The sequence below is a fragment of the Haematobia irritans genome, chromosome 5 (genome assembly GCF_050003625.1).
Source record: "Haematobia irritans isolate KBUSLIRL chromosome 5, ASM5000362v1, whole genome shotgun sequence".
NCBI lineage: Eukaryota > Metazoa > Arthropoda > Insecta > Diptera > Muscidae > Haematobia > Haematobia irritans.
The window spans coordinates 81,465,735-81,488,741 of NC_134401.1; the positions used below are offsets into that span (position 1 = coordinate 81,465,735).

Sequence of the window (23,007 nt, forward strand, 5' to 3'; positions counted from 1 at the left end):
AGGAATCGAACCCACGACCTTGTGTATGCAAGGAGCCACCGTGGCACCGGGAGCCTGGGCACGGTGGCTCCCAGGCTCCCGGTGCCATGTCAGGATAAAACAAGAAATCATTGTTTTGAGTGCTAAAAAATGCAATTTTTTGAGCCGATGTGTGAGAGTTGGCATTGTTGTAACGAATACAACTCGCAAAGAAATGGTTATATAATAGAGGTGTGCACGTGACACGAAATTGTCGTGACTGACGAAAATTTTCGTGATTCACGCTGACGGCAACGGCGTGAGTGTGCGTGAGCGTGATTAACCAACCAAATGTCGTGCGTGAGTCACGAAAATAATATCTTCGTGAGTGTGCGTGAGTAACGAATTTCGGAAAATAATTCCGCGTACGAACATAAAATGCTTACGAGTTGAATTCATTTATAATTTTAGTGACACCCTAGGTGTAAAGAGTTTTATAACACTCTCGATTTTATTCATACTCATGTTTTCAATCAGGTTCTATAGGTAAATTACTCATAAAATTATTCGTGAGTCACGAGGTTTTTCGTGTGTCACGACATTTTTCGTGAGTCACGACATTTAAAAGATTTTCGTGCGTGAGTACAAATTTTCTTTTCGTGAGCGTGTGTCCTACCAAAAAATATCGTGCGTGAGTGTGCGTGAATAAGATTTCTCCGTCGGGAGTGTGCGTGAGCAAAATATTACTCACGTGCACACCTCTATTATATAACTCAAAATTGATTGCGACATGTTCGTTTTTTTTTTTGTTTTGATGTGTTTCGTGAGCGAGCAACTTTTGTTGGAGTTGACTGATCTTGAAATAACCACTATCGGGCTCATGCGCGTAAATCCACTATGTCATAGGCGTGTTTCGATTTTGGAGCGATCGACAAATTGTGATGGTCGTGGTATCTCACAAACTAATTGACTTACAGACGTCAAATTTTGACACGAATCATTTGAAGGTTGGTACTATATAAAAATAATATGCATTTAATACTAGCGACGCCATCAATGTGTCAGACCGGGGACTTATCAGCCAACCTGTTACGGTCCCAGAAGCCAGAGTTTTACACCAATTTGGTTTAAATTTTGCACTAGGAGTACAATTAGTAGTGTAGTCAAGTGTGCCAAATTCGGTTGAAATCGGTTCAGATTTAGATATAGCTCCCATATATAGCTTTCGCCCGATTTACACTCATATGACCACAGAGGCCAATTTTTTGCTTTGATTTAGTTGAAATTTCGCACAGGGAGTAGAATTTGCATTGTAGCTATGCGTGCCAAATTTGGTTGAAATCGGTTCAGATTTAGATATAACATATCTCCCATATATAGCTTTCAACCGATTTACACTCATATGACCACAGAGGCCAATTTTTAACTCCGATTTAGTTGAAATTTTGCACAGGGAGTAGAATTTGCATTGTAGCTATGTGTGCCAAATTTGGTTGAAATCGGTTCAGATTTAGATATAGCTCCTATATATATATTTTTCCGATTTTGACAAAAATGGTCAAAATACCAACTTTTTCCTTGTAAAATCGCCACTGCTTAGTCGAAAAGTTGTAAAAATTACTCTAATTTTACTAAACTTCTAATACATATGTATCGAGCGATAAATCATAAATAAACTTTTGCGAAGTTTCTTAAAATTGCTTCAGATTTAAATGTTTCCCATATTTTTTTACTAACATTGTGTTCCACCCTAGTGCATTAGCCGACTTAAATTTTGAGTCTATAGATTTTGTAGAAGTCTGTCAAATTCAGTCCAGATCGAGTGACATTTAAATGTATGTATTTGGGACAAACCTTTATATATAGCCCTCAACACATTTGACGGATCGAAAATTTAGATCTACAAAGTGGTGCAGGGTATAATATAGTCGGCTCCGCCCGACTTTAGACTTTCCTTACTTGTTTATTGATGACAATATGAGCTGCATGCTTTTATTCCAAACAAACTTACAGCGAAATCCAAATGGCAAAACAAAGGGTTGTCTAAAGTTTCGTTGGAAGGAAATAATATTTTTGTTTTGTGTATATAAAAATTTTTCTGTTTTATTTTCGGCAAGCATGACTTAAATCGAAACAACATACTTGGTAGCATTTGCAACAAAAAATATTGCTTTGCCTTTTTAGCAAATAAAAAAGGCTGAGAAAGCTACAAGTTTTACCGTAATTACTGTACGCAAAAAAAACGACTTTTGGATGGATCGAAATTGTATACCAAAGATGCCTTCTTTTCGTTGCCACAAACAAAGATTTATTTGTCGTCAAAGAGACAACTTATCCAAGAGAAGAAACCTTGTTTGGTCTAAAATATCATTTCGGAGGAAGGTATTATTTTTTGAGTGTATCTTTTTGTTTTGACGATGCAATTGTCTTTATTGTCATGGTAAAAGGACTTACGTACTCTTTACACTACTAAAAGTCCATTAATAGAATTATATTTGTTGGAAGACAACGATGATAAATATAATACAAAATTAAATTATTTCAATATAGAAAAAATCGATATATCAGTTATATGATACCATATTAACTTATTAATGAGAGTACAACAAATTAATATCGCTTTTACGACCTTAACAGATAAATGTGTATGGCAATAAAACTAAATGAGCCACTCAGCATCACCATTCAATTGAAAATGAAGTGATCTTTTGGCCAAACCAGAAATTGGTGAACTAAATATTTTAAAAATGGATTAGTTGCCTATGGCTGGAGGCCAAAATTGTGTTTAGGCTAATTTTTTTTTTTTTTATAAATGGTAACGACAAATTTTGTATTTGGTATTGGAAGCATTTTATTATTTATGGTTTCCGTCTGCCTGCACTTCTTCAGACTGGTTTTTGTAAACACGTAAATCTATTGTGTAAAACAAAATTATTTTATTTCGTTTTGGTTTTTGGAAACAAATCATTGCAGGCCAACCCCAGCATAAAATGAAGCATCATCACTGGCTTTCCTAGACTTCCTAAACAATTAAACCCAATTAAGAGTGAGGCGATACTTTGAATATAATGGAATCATAATAATTTACAAAAAAAAAAAAAAAAAACAAATGAAAACGATACCATAGATGCTTAATAGGATTAATGGCAATTTTGTTATTGTTAACAACAACATAATAGGTTTAAAAGTTTACAAATTATTAACAAACACAAACAACAATGCCAAACAAAATAGAGAGAATAACAAATGTACTATTCCAGAAAGTAATGACTTTTGCGAGTCAGTTGTTTTTGCCACATCTATATTTCCTTTGTCTGAATTGGACACTGGGCTTAGAAATTCTACAACAAATTGTGATGAGCTTAATTAAGCTGCCAGTTGCAGCTCAATAGAATCGACTGTAATTAACTAAACAATAGTTATTTGGATTCACAAAATGTCATTGAGGTAATGGGGATGCATGCCCTAGAATGCTACGGTCCAAATGAAGAAAATGAGCCCAAATGTGAATAAGATGTTCATTTTAAAATGTCAGTATCTTCTCCTACACGGAGAGAAAAAAAAAACTAGTTAAAAGCAGTGGTGGTTTTGTCGAGTTAAAATCACTTTATTTTCGCGATTACTTTTTCTAAAACAATCAAAATTATATATGAAACCAAATATATTCCTGTTAAATCTTAATCAAACTTACCCCCATTTTCATGAAGGTCCTTTAGTGTTCCGTTAAATAACGAACTTTTAAACCATATTATGGACATAGCTGTCATCTTGTCTATATATTCCATATGCCAGTTAGGAGCTTAACTGCCAAAAAATTTTCAGTTAAAGTTAACCGGAGAGAAGATATTTGCAATTTAATTTCCGTTAACTGGAAGTTAAAGCCAAACGGAGCTACATGAAAATGGCCGTTAGATGTAAAAGACAATGCGTATTATTGTAATTGAGTTAAATTATCTGCTTTGAAATTATAATACAAAATGCGAATATAGTACCGCCCTTAAAACAAAAATATATGGTTACAGTAAATATGTATGTCCACACGCACAGAAAAAACATGTTTGGACATGGTTGCCGCATCCATTTAATGCTTAATTAGAGTATGTAATGGTCGCGAAAACCATGTATTTTGTCTTTGTAAAAATAATTTTCGAGCGGAGAAAAATATATGTTGGCAATAAGCATTTAAATGGTTCTCAAATGTCGCAAACATGTTCTATTATTTAAATGATAGAATTTGAGACCATTATATGGTCGGGAAATCATGTACCTGACCATTCAATTTTTTTTACTTTTTTGCAGAGAAAAAAGTATTTTTATAGTTTACGTATAGACATGTCTACAACCATTACATGGCCATAAAGACCATGTACATTGTTTTCGTGACCATTTAATTTTTTTAATTTTTTGCAGCGACAAGAATTTTATAAAAACATTGAGCAGGTACACACGATTTTCATTTTGCGCGTCAGTCGTGTTTTGATTGTTGCTTTGAATGGACGGAGAATACGGAACTATTGTGTTAATTTATTTACTCAGAAGTGGCACGTGGTTTTATGTGAACACAAAAAAGGAAAGTGTAATTGAAAAATGTACCTGTTTTTTGTTCTGCATTTGGCTATATGGATCATTTATTTTTATTTGCAGTTACATGATGCCTGCGTTTGTACATTTGATGGGCACGATGTAAATATGGAATAATTACTTATTGTTGAAATTGAAATAAAATAGAGTGTGTAAAAATATATGATGTTTGCTTGAACGGCATTATAAATACAAATAAACAATAAATTAGTTTATAAATAAATAAAAACAAATAAATAAAGTTAATTTTGTGTTTTCTTTTCTCAAGTGGCGTCCTTTTTTCGACGACGAAAAAAGTTTTTTCATAAAGATCAAAACATTTTAGGTTGTGACCATGTTCTTTTAACTGGAAGAAAAACATTTTGAATGAATACCAAAACATTTTAAATCGTGACCATTGTCTTTTAATGGAAACAAAATTCTTTTTATCAATATAATAACATTTTAGATGAGGACAATTGTATTTTTCTTAGAACCATGTTCACTGAGCCAACATGGTTGCAGGTTAAAATGTTACATGGTCGCCGCAAAAATAGCTGCTATCATATTATTTTGCTCTTCGAATATGATTGTGACAATCATGTTTCTTCTCTGCGTGCATGGTCCTAAAATGTTTCGAGTTTAATCTGGAATTTAGTGATTACCGGGATTTCAACATATTGTTTTGCTCGGGAAAATTCATAAAAAAGTATAATACAACAAATAATTGATTACTTCAATGAAAAAATGTAAATGAGTTTAGACTAAATTCAATTAAACTTTTAATTAAACCAAAAAATTAATTGTAATGCAGAAAATATTATTTTTTTCTTATTCATAACGAATTAGATGGATTTCATTTATGGAGGACATAAACTCCGCCATAGAACGAGTGCATACTAACTGTGTCATTCCCATTGGCGTAGCTACGTTAGAAAAATTAGCTCCCCAGAATATTTATCGGTAAAATTTTTGTGGTCATATCTTTGAATTCGAAGATTACTATCATTTATATAACTTTATATATTTGATATTTACAACACAAAAACTTAAACTATTGAAAAACGGGTGAAAAAGAAATAAGATCCAGATATTATCTGACGACAACTGTCAAAACAAAAGTAAACAAGTAAGTAAAGTAGAAAGTCGGGCGGGATCGACTATATCATAGCCTAAACCACCACTGTTAGTAAACATAACAATTTGTGGGGCATCATTAGTATAGGTTTTGGAGATAAACCGTATTTTCATATTTAAGAACGTGTCACAATCTGAGCAGAAATGTCTGATATAAGGAGCTATATTTGATTAGTACGCCACTAATATTGAGTCCATTATTAACCCAGATATGCCGACCGTACTACATGTAGTACACCTGTTATGTTTAGGTTTCTGCGTTTACAGTGCTTTACATTTTCTAATCTACTTGTTGGTGTGCTACAGAATATAACGGCCCGTCGGCATATCTGGGTTAAAAAAGAGGAAATGCGCTCTATGGCCAAAAATAAGGTTATTAGGGGTACATTTTTTTAAAATCGGGCGATACATATATATGAGAGCTATATCTAAATCTGAACCCATTTCAATGAAATTTTGCACATACCGTTAGTGCTACAGAAGATTACATTTAGCCAACATTGAGTACGATCGGTTGATTAATAAGGGTTTTACGTCCAAATTTGGTAAAATCGGGCGATACATATATATGGGAGCTATATCTAAATCTGAATCGATTTCGATGATTTTTAGCACATATTGTCAGTAATATAACAGAATAAAGTAAGCCAAGTTTTAGTAAGATCGCTTAAAAAATAAGGTTTTTATGGCCAAATTTGGGAAAATCGGGCGATACATATATATGGGAGCTATATCTAAATCTGAACCCATTTCAATGAAATTTTGCACATACCGTTAATCCTACAGAACATTACATTTAGCCAACTTTGAGTAGGATCCGTTGATAAATAGGGGTTTTACGACCAAATTTGGCAAAATCGGCCGATAAATATATATGGGAGCTATATCTAAATCTGGACCGATTTCGATGAAATTTTGCAGACTTTAAGGGTGAGAAATAAAGCGCAACGTGACTCCGTTTGTCGAAATCGGGCGATACGTACTATATATGGGAGCTATATCTAAATTTGATCCGATTTCTTCCAAATTCACTAGCGTTCGTCCTTGTGCCCAAAAAACACTGTGTACCAAATGTCATTAAAATCGGTTAATAATTGCGACCGGAATCCTGTGAACAACAAATACATGGACAGATGAACGGACACCAAGCCCTAGATCGACTCAGGAGGTGATTCTGAGTCGATCGGTAAATATTTTATGGGGTCTAAAATCAAAACCAGTATGTGGTTTAGGGTATAAAAATCGGGTGATGATGGCACCAATTTGTTAAAAATAGTAAAAAGGTGGAATTGATATGTGTATATATTTTAACTCAAACAAGTATATACAGCAGTAAGTTCGGCCGGGCCGAATCTTAAATACCCACCACCATGAACCAAATATTTGGGTTTCCTTTGAAATTTCAGGAGGGCCGAAATTTAAAGATTTCACCTATGAGGACTATATCAGATTCTGGATTTATAAGAACCATTTTTGTTTGAGTTTTAGAGGAATCATTAACATCTCTTGTAAGTGTGCAAGAAAATTATAAAATAACGTCTTGATTTGAAATCTTAAATCTATAGATTTTCACCCGAGAAGTAAAATCTGGAAATTTTATATTGAGTTTCAAGCAATTTTCATGATCAGTGCTCCTTCTAAACCCTCAAGAAGTGAAGTCGGTCTATATGGAGGCATTACCAAAAGGACCGATAAAAACTTAATCCGATACACGTTTTTGTGCGCCTAAAATACCAGAATATTTACAATTTCAAGCAAATCGGATAAAAACTACGGTTTCTAGAAACCCAAGGAGTTAAATCGGGAGATCGTTCTTATGGGGGCTATACTAAAATGTGGACCGATATTCACCGTTTTCGGCACACCTCTTTATGGCCCGAAAATACCTCTAGATTTCCAATTTCAGGCAAATTGGATAAAAACTCCGGATTCTAGAAGCCCAAGAAGTAAAATCGAGATATCGGTCTATAGGGGGCTATATCAAAACATGAACTGATACTCACCATTTGTGGCAAACCTCTTTATGGTCCTAAAATACCTATAAATTTCCAATTTCAGGCAAATTGTATATAAGCTACGGATTCTATAAACCCAAGATGTAAAATCGGGAGATCGGTCTATATGGGGGCTATACCAAAAGATGAAACGATACGGACCAGTTTCGGCACACCTCTTTACGGTTCTAAAGTACCTCTCGATATCCAATTTCAGGTAAATTGGATAAAAACTGCGGTTTCTATAAGCCCAAGAAGTAAAATAGGGAGATCGGTCTATATGGGGGCTATACCAAAATATGGACGGATACTCACAATTTTTGGCACACGTATTTGTGGTCCTACAATACCTCTAGATTTCCACTTTCAGGTAAATTGAATAAAAACTGCGGTTTCTATAAGCCCAAGAGGTAAAATCGGGAGATCGGTCTATATGGGGGCTATACCAAAACATGAACCGATACTCACCATTTTTGGCACACCTCAACATTTCAGGCAAATTGGATAAAAACTACGATTTCTATAAGTCCAAGACCCCAAATCGGGAGGTCGGTTTATATGGGGACTATATCAAAACCTGGACCGATATAGCCCATCTTCGAACTTGACCTGCCTGCAGACGAAAGACGAGTTTGTGCAAAATTTCAGCACGATTGCTTCATTATTGAAGACTATAGCGTGATTACAACAGACAGACGGACATCGTTATATCGACTTAGAATTTCTCCCTGATCAAGAATATATATATATATATATATATATATATATATATATATATATATATATATATATATATATACATATATATATATATATATATATATATATATATATATATATATATATATATATATATATATATATATATATATATATATATATATATATATATATATATATATATATATATATATATATATATATATATATATATATATATATATATATATATATATATATATATATATATATATATATATATATATATATATATATATATATATATATATATATATATATATATATATATATATATATATATATATATATATATATATATATATATATATATATATATATATATATATATATATATATATATATATATATATATATATATATATATATATATATATATATATATATATATATATATATATATATATATATATATATATATATATATATATATATATATACTTTATATAGTCGGAAATCGATATTTCGATGTGTTACAAAGGGAATGACAAACTTATTATACACCCGTCACCATTCTATGGTGGTGGGTATAAAAATATGTGCAACTCCAGTGAAATTTAAAAATTATGAAAAATCTGTGCAACTCCAATGAAATTGAAGTTGCACAAAACAAAATTCAATAGTTCAACTAATGCTAATTTAGATTATTATTTTTTAAAACTGTTTTTAACTAAATGTGAGTATAGAATTCAATGACCTTACAAAAAATGTTAAATGTTAACTAAAGCAGAAGAAAATTTTCGTACGATTTTCAATAGTAGGAATGAAGTACTGTATGGTTAAAATGACCATGATTTGGCGACAATGATTTTTTTCGTTGTTTTTAGTTCAACTTTTCTTCTATGAGAGGGTGCAATTGCCTAAATTTCACTTAAAAAGTATACCGGGTCATCACTTTTTCCAAATTTTAAACAGTGTACTTCAATCTGTGACTGTTGTAAATAACCGATTGCATTGCAAATGGTTGGCATTTGTTCAAAATTCCGCTCGTTTTAGTGGAGATGCATTGCCTGAAAATCAGGTGCGCTTATCGGAAACAACAAAAGCCAACATCGCAACGAAGCCATAAATCTTGAAACAACAACACAAGCCAATTGAAAATCCGTCATTGCCTATTAATTCAAAAGTAATTAGCATAAAAAACGCTCATCATTAATTGCTTGGGTTTTTATTGAGCATCCTCTATGAAAAATATTTTATTATAATGGTATAGGCTGGTAGACAAATATGTTAAGTAGAGTAAATGTATTCATTATTAGTAAATGTCGTTATTACAAATTATCCATATATTACAGAAGATTGGCAAAGGAATTTCTATTGTACGTTAGGTTAGGATAGGTTTCTACCCACACCCTCAAGCATATATATTTTCAGGATTGGTGCAAACAAACTATTGTTTGTATTGTTCAAACATATTATGTTTCACCTTAGGGCATACACTGGTAGTAAAAAATGTTAATGAAATTTTCTATATGTGGATATATTTTTAAAGGGCCAACTGGTTACTTCCATTATTTTGCTTGCAGCATACTCTCTAGGTCTCGCTTTCTAAACACATATATGTATGTTTATAGGCTATTTCTAAATTAATATATGTTTGCATCTAAGCATATTACATTTACAAACATTTTATGTCCCAAACATAATATGTTCTAACATATTAAGATATATGTCCCAAACATGATATGCTAGTTTATGAACATTATATGCTTGCACTTAAAAATATCGTGTTTAAAAATTTGAGTTCCAAACATATAATTTTTACACTCTAGCATATGAAAAACCATCTTTTTCGTCCGTACATTGATTTATAGCTTTACAGCCATGTTCTTCTTTTCGTGCTATTCCGAATCCGACAAAATAATAAAATCCACTCTAATTATTTTCGGTAAAAATTTCCTGTTCTTAAATTGGAGTGGTTTTTTCTCTCATTTTCGAGTCAGCTGTGTTTTCGGTGAAGGAATTATTTCTGTAGAAAAGCCGTTTGGATTTTGTTGGGTTAAAGAAACGCAAATTTCAAGAGTCCCATGTTAGAAGGCGTTGCCTTCGGAATTCATCAGATCCCATGGACATGCCAGATGCTGTGTAAGTCTGTATATGGGAATTGTTACCTTATATCACCTTATATCACCTTAACAAGGACGCTTTCATGTCTGTTCTGCGAAAGGTAGCCCCGCGCATAAAAGACATATTCGATTCCACCAATTTACGGCCACTCTGAGATATTTGGTTACCGGACCATTTCATGGAGTTTTGTTTTTACCATTAGAGGTTACCAAATTATATTTTTTCTGGTTGCAAATATTTTTACAGACACACACAGAGAAGATATTGGTTGAAAATCGAATGCTGTAATGAAAATTATGCATTTACAATGAAATCACAGTTGTGTCAATATATTTACTTTATTTACAACCAGTATTTCTTTCCTTCTACCATTTGGCGCTTATTATTATAGATTTTTGTTTATAATACAAGTCAAATAGTTGTCTGAACTAACTGTCTCTCTTTTGAAAAATTTGGATCGAATTCGATAAGCACAACCAACCTTATAAACCCCTCATAACTGTAATTTAGTATTCAGAACTTTCAATTGATACTCACAGCCGAATTGCTTTGGAAGTATTTTTAAATGTCAATAATGTTATTACCAAATATTCAATGTTGAAGGAAAACGTGTTTTTTTTTAATTTAAGATAAAAACCACTGAAAACGCGCAGGCTTCAGGATACCCAAGGCGCGAGTCAAATGCCAATCGAGTTACAGATATAATTTTAGATGTGGAACAATTTTATTGCCTTAAAGGGCAAAATTTTAAACCATGTAACGACTTTAATGCGGCTGTCAAAGGAAGTGACCATGGCGAGTAGATTCCTATTTATTTTTTAAAACTCCACACTAATTTTTTGACTTTTGCGGTGTTTTTAGACTGGCTATGTTGGTCAATTTTATGCTATACCACTATGTGCTCAGGTCGAACCCCATTTACTAAGGTACTAAGAGTCCCAAATATTTAACTCCCATTGCCTGTCAATTCTGCAATCCATGCTAGCGGCTATACTTTTAAAGGTGAACATTAAAATTGTTATCAATGTATTGTATACAGGTATAAAGTGATTTTATATACGTTTCTATTATTTAAAATATAAATAAAATGCAATATTTTGAGGAAAAAACTATTTTCAATTCGGTTAAGGTGTTAGTAAAGTTGGGCGATACAACCAAATGAAGAAGGGAGCAACGACCAATTTCATTGTCTAATACAACCAACTCCATATATAGTATTAGTTGGATTTCCCATAATTCGATTGAGTCGACCGAATTTGTCGGGTATCACAACTGCCAGCAGATAGTTGTTGTAACTGCCAAAAGGAGGTTGGCAATAAATTCGATTATCACAACCAATCTGTACTGTCTGTGCAGTCAGCGCTGCGTACGAAACACTACGGCAACTCTAACTTCTCTCAAATGTATTAATTCGGATTGAAGAACACCTTTACAATCGGAATGTTCTCTAAATGAGCTAAAACAAATGAAGAACATGGACGTAAAGTTCTAGTTAAAAAACATAATCGAATTGAAGGCAATTCCACAAATTTTAGAGTATTGTAACATATTTGACTGCAGTTCAAGAAATTGTTTTCGCCAAAACAAACTTACACCACCTTAATATAGAATTTTCTAAAAGAACATTTTCTTAAAAAAAATAACTAAAAGAATATTTATAATCCTTGCTTTTAAAAAAAGGTCCAAAAGAAAACTTCGTTTGTCTAAAATTTCCTTCCTCAGAAAAGAAAACTCTTCTTTCAGTGTACTTATAAGCATTTCAAAATTACATATCACTTATTGACCTGTATAAAAAGTAATTCATCCTAATTTTAAATGAAACCGAAGATGAATTGAGAAGCTCAATATTTTTATTGTTGTGCCCGTTTTTACACCCTCAATGTAGAATTTAATAAATAAACCTTTTCAATGCATATGTGAAGATTTAATTCTACATGAAACCTTGATATCTCGAAATTAGTTTTATATTTTAATTAATGTTTACGTTAATTTTAGAAGCAATAATTGTTGTAATAATTTTTTGTTCGCAAGTTTTTGTGGCTACGCCAAAATAATCCATACAAGTCTTGATATTTCGAAGTTATTTCTATATTTTAGTTAATTTAAGAAGCAAAAGTTTTTGTTGTATTTCTGTTTTTGTGGTTACTCATTAACTGTGACCGCTTCTGCAGTTCTCCATCGAATACATTATTACAAGAGGTTCTATTTTGGTTTTAGCTTAACTCAAAATGCCTTCGATTTTTATATTATGAGAACATTTTTGTTCCCACCCTAATGTACAAATATGTAAGTACACAATGGGCTGAGGTATAATGCTCCTAAACATCAACAAATATTTCAATAGTTTACGTGTTTAAAGAAGCCAATGACTTGCATTGAATACCACGAACAATGGATGGATGAATGGATGCTAAGTTTTGATTTTTTCCCTCCAAAAAACCAGTCTGACCAACGATGGAAGATTTCGAACTACTCCATGACAATTAAATAAATACTAATTAATTAAGTGAATTTCAAAATGTATGTTATCAACTTCATGATTATAATTCTAGCATGAAATGGAAGCCATAACTTATGGTGGTTATTATTTTATGGTGGTAATGTCATATGTACAGTATATCCAACCATTAAGTAGACTTTACGTTTTAATTATCCATTAAATCAATTAATGAGAACTAGTAAGAACTTACTCTCTGGTACGGTAATCCTTGAGGGTACGATTCAATGGTATACGGTCACTGGCCAAGATATTAAAGCTGTTCAGTCTGAAGAATCTTTGCATGCGGAAACGATCTCTTGATGGTATAATTACTGGTCGACCTTCGGCACCTTCGCCCGATATTGGATTGAAGAGATTTATGTTGTAATCATCTGGAAGATAAGAAAAATGAAAATGAAAAGAAGATTTCTAAAGATACCTAGTAAATTATTTAATTCTTTTGTAAGCTAGTGAATTTGATCTGCACGAATCTCCTCCTGAGTCAATCTGCACCAAAAGTAATTTCTTCGTTATTCTTACAAAACATTCTTTATGCACTATTCATTGGAATATTTTTATTAAATACAATGATATATTCACATAAATGTTCTTTGGAAAATGTTCGTACTTTTAAAGGAATGTTCTTAATATATTAATATTATGTGAAGAGTTAATGATAGCACAGGGGAACAAAATTGAACTTTTTGTGTTGATTTGAAATATATAGCAATTTTTTTTAGTAATTTGAGGTCCCTGAGATATACCGTTGTGTTCAAAATTAAGGCACTTCCGCTACATATATTGGAATAACTTGAAAACGGTTGACCATATTAAATTAAAAAAAAATATCTGAAAATTCCAAACATTATTCTCCTTAAGCCATTGTTTTTTCAATTTTCCAAGTAGTTTTAGGGATATCGTTCAAGTTTTGAAAAAAAAAAATTAATTAAAAAAAAATTTTTTTTTGGTATTTAAAAATTCCTAAAAAATAAAAATGAGACAAAAATCACAGTTTTGGTCTATAAACAGTTAGTTAAATATATTTCGTATAAAATGACCTTTATTTCATTACAATCGGTGCACAAGTTTTGATTTTGTCCACGATTTTTTTCAGTGTATACACCCTCATATGCCCCAAACACATTTTGCTTCAAGCATATATATTTTCAGCATTGGTCCAAACAAAATATTGTTTGTATTTTTCAAACATATTATGTTTCACCTTAGGCATACACTGGTAGAAAAAATGTAATGAAATTTTCTTTATGTAAATATGTTTTTAAGGCGCCAATTGGTTACTTTCATTTTTTAACATGCAGCATAATCTCTAGGTCTCGCTTTCTAAACACATATATGTATGTTTATAGGCTATTTCTAAATTAATATATGTTTGCATCTAAGCATATTATATTTACAAACATTTTATGTCCCAAACATAATATGTTCTAACATATTAACATATATGACCCAAACATGTTATGATTGTTTATGAACATTATATGCTTGCACTTAAAAATATTGTGTTAAAAAATTTGAGTTCCAAACATATAATTTTTATACCCAAACATATGCAAAACAGTCGTCCGTGTAGGTCAATATTTTTTAGTGTAAAAATGGACTTACTTGTCTGTATGCGTTACTTGTGTGTTGATGATTATTAGAGCTACATATGGCTCAATCCATAGGGTGATTAATTAAATTGACAAAAAAATATTCAATTAAAAGGCTAATTTAGTTACTTTTTTTAAAGTTAAATGCCGCGAAAAAAATAAAAAAAGTAAAGCAAAAATAAAATAAAATTACATATTTTACCCCCACGGTTGATAAAAAATTAAAAATTAACTGAGATTTGAACCTGTGTTCTTCATTTTTTATTCATAATAATAAAGAACATCAGAAGTACTCGTAGTTAGAATATTATGCCTTGGTGTGATGTTACGTTCATATGGCAAACATTTTAATTGACGTTTCGATGCTTCGTGTTCAATACCGTTCGTGGCTGAGTGTGATAAGGCGTTCATAAAATTAAAAAGAGGAACAAATTTTTGTTTTTTTTTATTTCTTTATTCAAATGAGCTTCCAAGGCACAACTTCTAAAGCAATGCAAAGGATCCATGAAGAGAGAAGCCCACCGTGAGCCGGGAGCCAGCGTGGCGCAATGGTTAGCATGCCCGCCTTGCATACACAAGGTCGTGGGTTCGATTCCTGCTTCGACCGAACACCAAAAAGTTTTTCTGCGGTGGATTATCCCACCTCAGTAATTCTAAAGCAATGCAAAGGATCCATGAAGAGAGAAGCCCACCGTGAGCCGGGAGCCACCGTGGTGCAATGGTTAGCATGCGCGCCTTGCATACACAAGGTCGTGGGTTCGATTCCTGCTTCGACCGAACACCAAAATGTTTTTCAGCGGTGGATTATCCCACCTCAGTAATGCTGGTGACATTTCTGAGGGTTTCAAAGCTTCTCTAAGTGGTTTCACTCCAATGTGGACGCCGTTCGGACTCGGCTATAAAAAGGAGGTCCCTTGTCATTGAGCTTAACATGGAATCGGGCAGCACTCAGTGATAAGAGAGAAGTTCACCAATGTGGTATCACAATGGACTGAATAGCCTAAGTGAGCCTAATACATCGGACTGCCACCTAACCTAACCTATTACAAGCCCATTTAAATTCATTCATTCATTGGAGATGATCCAAGTTTGCGCTACTTCCGGATCACAAATTAGGCATCCAAACTTCTGTTTTTTGAAGCACTCTGTATGCTGGATAATGTATTGACTTTTTCCTGTGGAAGTTTGGTAACCCGAGCCGATATTTCTTTCGTTACGAATTATGCTGACAAAATCTATTTTTAGCGAAAGTGGACCCAATTTTCTGTAACTGATCTTTATCTAATTTTTTATTCCATTAATAAAAATCATGCCAGTAGTGGTGAAGAAAATAAAAAACTGAGAAAAACTTGTAAATATTCTTTAGAGATTTAATGTGTATATTTTAACTCTTTTATTTTCTATTTTTACCATTCGAGACAATGCAAATCGTTTACCAAGAAACATCACAAATATGTTAAAACGCCGCCTTTCCTTTCCAGTACCTTTAATGTCTTTGACACAGATATCAGAGTTGCTAATCTTTTGTATGTGACTACAAGCCAGAATACGAAATCGTGTCACCTTGACTATTTGGCCACAAAACAATCATCATCAATTGTTTATTGTAATTTCTGAAAGATGTGTCATAGAATTTCAATTTCTTTTTCAACTTTTACTTATTCGCGTATTTACTAACAGTAAAAAGTGCGAAATACACCTGTCTGGCACGGACGAATGATAATCGAAGAAATCGCTTGCTTATTCATGAGGTGGTTTTGCGGTGTTGTCTTCTGGAGCAGAGCAGCAGAGCCGTGTCCAAAACAAATGTTCATATTGTAAACAATAAACAATACCATAAACGAGTAAAGCAGCATACATACCAGCGGTCATATTGCCAAATATATCTCCTTTGCCTATATAGTGGGCTACCACATCTTTTATAGGCCAAACTGAACGTCTTTTTGGTGGGGGTTTTGGTTGTCTGCAAGAAGGGAAAGAAACAAGGAAACCAGTTAAAAAATGGAAACATTCGAATGAAAACCCAAGACAAAATCGAGATACAACAAATAAGGGAGATTAATGAGTTGCATACGGAATATATACGGAAATGATTCCTTTTGTTACACAAACTGATACCAAACAAAGACGAAACTAGAGAATGTAACTAGAATTAAAAATTCCACTTTATGATTCTTGTCAAAGTTGACTTTTCGATTTTTGCGAACAAACTAAGAATTTCACCAGAATTTAAATTTATATTAATCTTTTCTGTAGAGTGATATGATGACTGTCTCTTTGCTAAAGAAAAAAATCACCAATAAAATTATTTCATGTAAAGGTCAAATGATTATAAATAAAAAGTATATACAGAAGTAAGTTCGGCCCGGCCGAATCTTAAATACCCACCACCATGAATCAAATACTAAGTTCCCTTTGAAATGTCAGGGGGGTTTGATAACAGATATTCTCCCAAACAGAGCACTTTGACTAGTACACTTCCCGAAAATAAAAATTTTACCTATGAATACTAAAGGGTGATACGGTCATAATTCAATATAAACTTGACGTATTTCTTTCAATTTTGCATTTAAAAAACCTGAACACCCCTCATTTTGAAGGTGTGTGTGTGTAGAATGTTGCTCCTATTTTGATTTTGGAATTCACTCTTCAGTTGTCAAAATGCCGTCCAAGCAAGAAGAGCAGCGTATCAAAACTTTGCTCGCGCATCGCGAAAATCCGAGCTACTCGCACACAAAGCTGGCAAAATCGCTAAAAGTTGCCAAATCAACCGTTACAAATGTAATTAAAGTGTTTGGGGAACGTTTGTCGACAGCCAGGAAGTCTGGATCGGGGGGAAATCGAAAACCGGAAGCCGCTGAGACCACAAAGAGAGTTGCAGGTAGTTTCAAGCGAAACCCTAACCTCTCTCTCCGAGATGCCGCAAATAAGCTGGGTGTATCGTCTACAACCGTGCATCGAGCGAAAAAACGAGCCGGACTATCGACTTACAAGAAGGTAGTGACTCCAAATCGCGATGATAAACAAAATACGACGGCCAAAGCGCGATCCCGGAGGCTGTACACGACGATGCTGACGAAGTTTGACTGCGTGGTAATGGGCGACGAAACCTACGTCAAAGCCGACTGCAAGCAGCTTCCGGGACAGGAGTTTTATACGGCAAAAGGAAGGGGAAAGGTAGCAGATATTTTCAAGCACATAAAACTGTCAAAGTTCGCAAAGAAATATCTGGTTTGGCAAGCCGTCTGTACCTGTGGCTTGAAAAGCAGCATTTTCATAGCTTCCGGAACTGTCAACCAAGAAATTTACGTGAAAGAGTGTTTGAATAAACGTCTGCTGCCTTTCCTGAGGAAACACGATTGTTCCGTACTGTTTTGGCCGGATTTGGCATCTTGCCATTACGGTAAAAAGGCCATGGAGTGGTACGCCGCCAACAACGTGCAGGTGGTTCCCAAGGACAAGAACCCTCCAAACACCCCAGAGCTCCGCCCAATTGAGAAATACTGGGCTATTGTCAAGCGGAACCTAAAGAAGACCAAAAAAAACTGCTAAGGACGAGCAGCAGTTCAAGGCAAACTGGCTTTCTGTGGCGAAGAAGGTGGACAAGGTGGCTGTACAAAATCTGATGGCAGGTGTCAAGCGTGAGGCCCGGCAATTCGGATTTGGAAAAGCGAAAGCCTAACTGATATTTTTTCCTGAATTTTATACTAATTGAACTTGAAAAAGAAATTTAATTTGATTTTTTAAATAAACGATTTCACCGATTTACACGCGTTTTCCCTTGACCAAATTTTGACCGTATCACCCTTTATATCAGATTCTGGATTTATAAGAACCATTTTGGTTTGAGTTTTAGAGGAATCATTAACATATCTTGCAAGTGTACAAGAAAATTATGAAATAACGCCTTGATTTGAAATCTAGAATCTGTAGATCTTCACCCCCAATATTTAAATGATTACGAGCAAGGCCGTATTCAGGGGGGGGGATGAGGGGGATCAAACCCCCCCCGAAATGAATGAATATTTGTATATAAATAAATATATATTTTTAGATGCATAGAAAAATCTTATCGAAGATGTTGAAGAAAAGCTGGAGGTTTTATTTTGAAAAACGCTTACCTATAAAACTTGCACAAATCATAGAATACTAGTTGAAAATCCCGTCAAACGACGGTCGAAAAAAACAAATTGTTTTTGTTCTCGCACCACAAATTTCATTTTTGGAAAAAGTCTTTCTGCTTTTTATTTGTGTTTGTTGTTCTTTTTGTGAACATGACTCGCTTTGTTTGGCCATAGCAATAACTACGAAACAGCCAAACGCACATGTGTAAATGAAATGGCGCAAAACCTGCGAAAAGAACCTGCCTAATTCAGCGATGGAAGCACTTGGAGAGTGCAATAAAGAGATATTTCCAAACGTGCATATTCTTTTAAAAATTTTGGTCACTTTGCCAGTTACTCAGGGATGGAAAATACAATTTTTAAGAAAGTACAAAAAATGTATTTTTTGAAATTTTTACTAAATTTCAACAAAAATTTCACTGGAAAATTATTATCAAGAGACTAAATTTTAAAGAAAATAAAATTTTGACAAAATTTTCTATATAAATAAAATTTTGCAAAAATTTTCTATAGAAATAAAATTTTGCAAAAAAAATCTGTAGAAAAAAAATGTTGCAAAATTTTTTCTATAGAAATAAAATTTTGCAAAAATTTCCTATAGAAATGAAATTTGTACAAAATTTTCAATTAAAATAAAATTTTGACAAAATTTTCTATAAAAATAAAAATTTGCTAAAATTCTATATAGAATAAAATTTTGACAACATTTTCTACCGAAATATAAAATCGATAATATAGGATCGCATTCTTTTTTCGACTAAAACATTCTTGAAGTTCAATAAAATCCTGTTTTTGACTATGTCTTTTACAAAATCAAGATTTTCTTCCCACATGAACATGTCTGTTTTGCCATATTTGTAAAAGACTATTAGCAAATAAGGTTGATAGAGACTTTCTCAAAATATTAAAATATTTAGTCAAAGCTATTGTACCATAAATCTGATATCGACTCAAAAATGTCTACACAAAAGGTACTAAATCATTCGCGGGGGTACTACGGTACTGACCGGGGTGAAAAAGTATTGAAAAAAGTACTATAGTACTGCATTTTCCATCCCTGCAGTTACTACGTACTCATCCGAACTTTCATTTTCAACAATGAAGAGATTAAAGACGTATCTTAGAAATTCAACTAGCGAGAGTAGCCTCAATGGATTGGCATTAATGTCGGTTCATCGCCGAATAAATGTGCCGACTGAAGAAGTAATTGATTTATTTGCTGCCCAAAAAGCCCGTCGGCTCAATTTAATATTATAACAAGTAAATAAAGTCTAAAGTCGGGCGGGGCCGACTATATTATACCCTTCACCACTATGTAGGCCAAAATTTGTGTTACCATCTCAACTACTTCACATTTGCTGGAAGCTATATAAAGGAGACAATTTTTTTACTTCTGCAAAATCTCTAGAATTAAAATTAAAATCGGCTAACGCTATCCAGTTAATTGGGGGAAACTTCCATTGAAAATGGGTCTAAAATGTGTAACAGTCTACCATATTTCCCCAACTCTGGTGTACGTATATATGGGAGCTACATATATATAATCTGAACCGATCTTGACTAAATTTGACATATATAGTTAGAACAATAATTCTGCTATCTATGCGAAATTTTACGTAAATGGGAGTATAACTTTGGCCCCACTGGTCATAAGAGTGCAAATCGGACGGAAGATATATATGGGAGCCATATCTAAATCTGAACCGATTTAAAAAAAATTTGGCACAACTACCGATACTACTAAACGTACTCCTTGTGCGAAATTTGAAGCAAATCACGGCAAAACCCTGGATTTTGAGGCCATATAAGTTCAAATCGGACGAAAGATATATATGTGAGCTATATCTAAATCTGAACCGATTTTGACCATATTTGGCACATACAATAGTATCATTAAAAGTACCGCTTGTGCAAAATTTGAAGTAAGTCAGGGCAAAACTCTGACTTTTGAGACCATATAAGTCCAAATCGGGCGAAAGATATATATGTGAGCTATATCTAAATCTGAACCGATTTTAACAAAATTTGGCACACTTAACGATACTAATAAACGTACCCCTTGTGCAAAATTTGAAGCAAATCACGGCAAAACTCTGGCTTTTGTGGCCATATAAGTTCAAATCGGACGAAAGATATATATGGGAGCTATATCTAAATTTGAAACGATTTCAATCAAATTTACCAAGCATTGGTAGAATGTCAATGATTGCAAAATTTCACGAAGATCGGTAGAAAACGTTGGCCTCTGTGGTCTTATGAGTCTAAATCGGACGAAAGATATATATGGGAGCTATATCTAAATCTGAACCGATTTGGCTTATATTTTGCAAGATTTTCGAGATTCATAAAATATTTGGATGTACGATATCTCAAGAAAATCGGTTGATAAACACGCTAACTATGACCAAATCGGGGATAAATATATATGGCAGCTATATCTAAATCTGAACCGATTTTTTCCAAAACCGATTCTGTCCCAAGAATCGGCCCTATGCCAAATTTGAAGACGATCGGACTTAAATTGCGAGCTGTACTTTGTGCATAAAATTACATATACAGACAGACGGACGGACAGACAGACAGACAGACGGACATCGCTAAATCGACTCAGAATTTAATTCTAAACCGATCGGTATACTAAAAGATGGTTCTATGATCACTATTTCTTGGCGTTACATACAAATGCACAAACTTATTATACCCTGTACCACAGTAGTGGTGAAGGGTATAAAAATAGTGTATACATACCTATGCATAAATAAAATTTTCTACACATGAGATTATATGAATATTTTTTTTTTAAGTTGAACCCCCCCCGAATTAAAATCCTGGCTACGGCCTTGATTACGAGAAGTAAAATCTGGAAATTTTACATTCAGTTTCAAGAAAATTTCATGATCAGTGCGCCTTCTATTCCCTCAAAAAGTAAAATCGGTCTATAAGGAGGCCTTACCAAATTGACCGATAAAAACTAAATCCGATACACGTTTTTGTGAGTCTGAAATACCAGAATATTTACAATTTCAGGCAAATCGGATAAAAACTACGGTTTCTATAAGCCCAAGAAGGAAACTCGGGAGATTGGTCTATATGGGGGATATACCAAAACATGGACCAATACACTCCATTTTCGGTACATGTATTTGTGGACCTACAATACCCACCAGCATAGAACGGTGACGAGGGTATAATAAGTTTGTCATTCCGTTTGTAGCACATCGAAATATTTATTTCCAACTATATAAAGTATATATATTCTTGATCATAGAGAAATTCTAAGACAATATAACCATGTCCATCTGTCTGGCTCACGCATAGAAAAAACCTGTTTGGACATGGTTGCCGCATCCATTTAATGCTTATCTAGAGTATGTAATTGTCGCGAAAATGATGTATTTTGTCTTTGTAAAAATAATTTTCGAGCGGAGAAAAATATATGCTGGCAATAAGCATTTAAATGGTTCTCAAACGCCGCAAACATGTTCTATTATTTAAATGATAGAAGTTGAGACCATTACATGGTCAGGAAAATCATGTACCTGACCATTCAATTTATTTTTACTTTTTTGCAGGGAAAAAAGTACTTTTATAAGTTACGTATAGATATGTCTAGAACCATTATATGGCCATAAAGACCATGTACATTGTTTTCGTGGCCATTTAATTTTTAAATTTTTTTCGCAGCGAAAAGAATTTAATAAAAACATTGAGCAGGATTTTCATTTTGCGCGTCAGTTGTGTGTTGATTGTTTCTTGAAATGGACGGAGAATACGGAATTACTGTGTGTTGTGTTAATTTATTTATTCAGTGGCACGTGGTTTTATGTGAACACAAAAAAGGGAAGTGTAATTGAAAAAATGTACCTGTTTTTTGTTCTGAATTTTGATATATGGTATAATTTATTTTTATTTGCAGTTACATGAGGTCTGCGTTGATACATTTAATGGGCACGAAGTAAATATGGCATGATTACTTATTGTTGAAATTGAACCAAAATAGAGTGTGTAAAAATATATGGTGTTTGCTTGCACGACATTATATATACAAAAAAAAACAATGATTTAATTTATAAATAAATAAAAACCAATAAATAAAGTTAATTTTGTGTTTTCTTTTCTCAAGTGGCGTCCTTTTTTCGACGACGAAAAAATTTATTCATAAAGATCAAAACATTTTAGGTTGTGACTTTTAACTGGAAGAAAACCATTTTTGACGAATACCATAACATTTTAGATCGTGACCATTGTCTTTTGGTTGAAACAAAATTCTTGTTATCAATATAATAACATTTTAGATGAGGATAATTTTATTTTTCTTA

The 23,007-nt window shown here is 33.3% G+C and overlaps 1 protein-coding gene across 5 annotated transcripts in view; it reads right to left on the minus strand.

The window, feature by feature from the left end:
- The window catches only part of Pgant3 (Polypeptide N-Acetylgalactosaminyltransferase 3), a 54,970-nt gene that overhangs the window by 7,839 nt on the left and 24,124 nt on the right, over nucleotides 1-23,007 (minus strand). For all 5 annotated transcript variants that reach the window (XM_075309184.1, XM_075309187.1, XM_075309186.1 and 2 more), the window contains 2 exons: nucleotides 16,427-16,527; nucleotides 13,166-13,346 (listed from right to left, as the gene is read on the minus strand). In XM_075309184.1, the coding sequence (XP_075165299.1) occupies nucleotides 13,166-13,346; nucleotides 16,427-16,527 (282 nt within the window). The remainder of the gene's footprint in view (nucleotides 1-13,165; nucleotides 13,347-16,426; nucleotides 16,528-23,007) is intronic.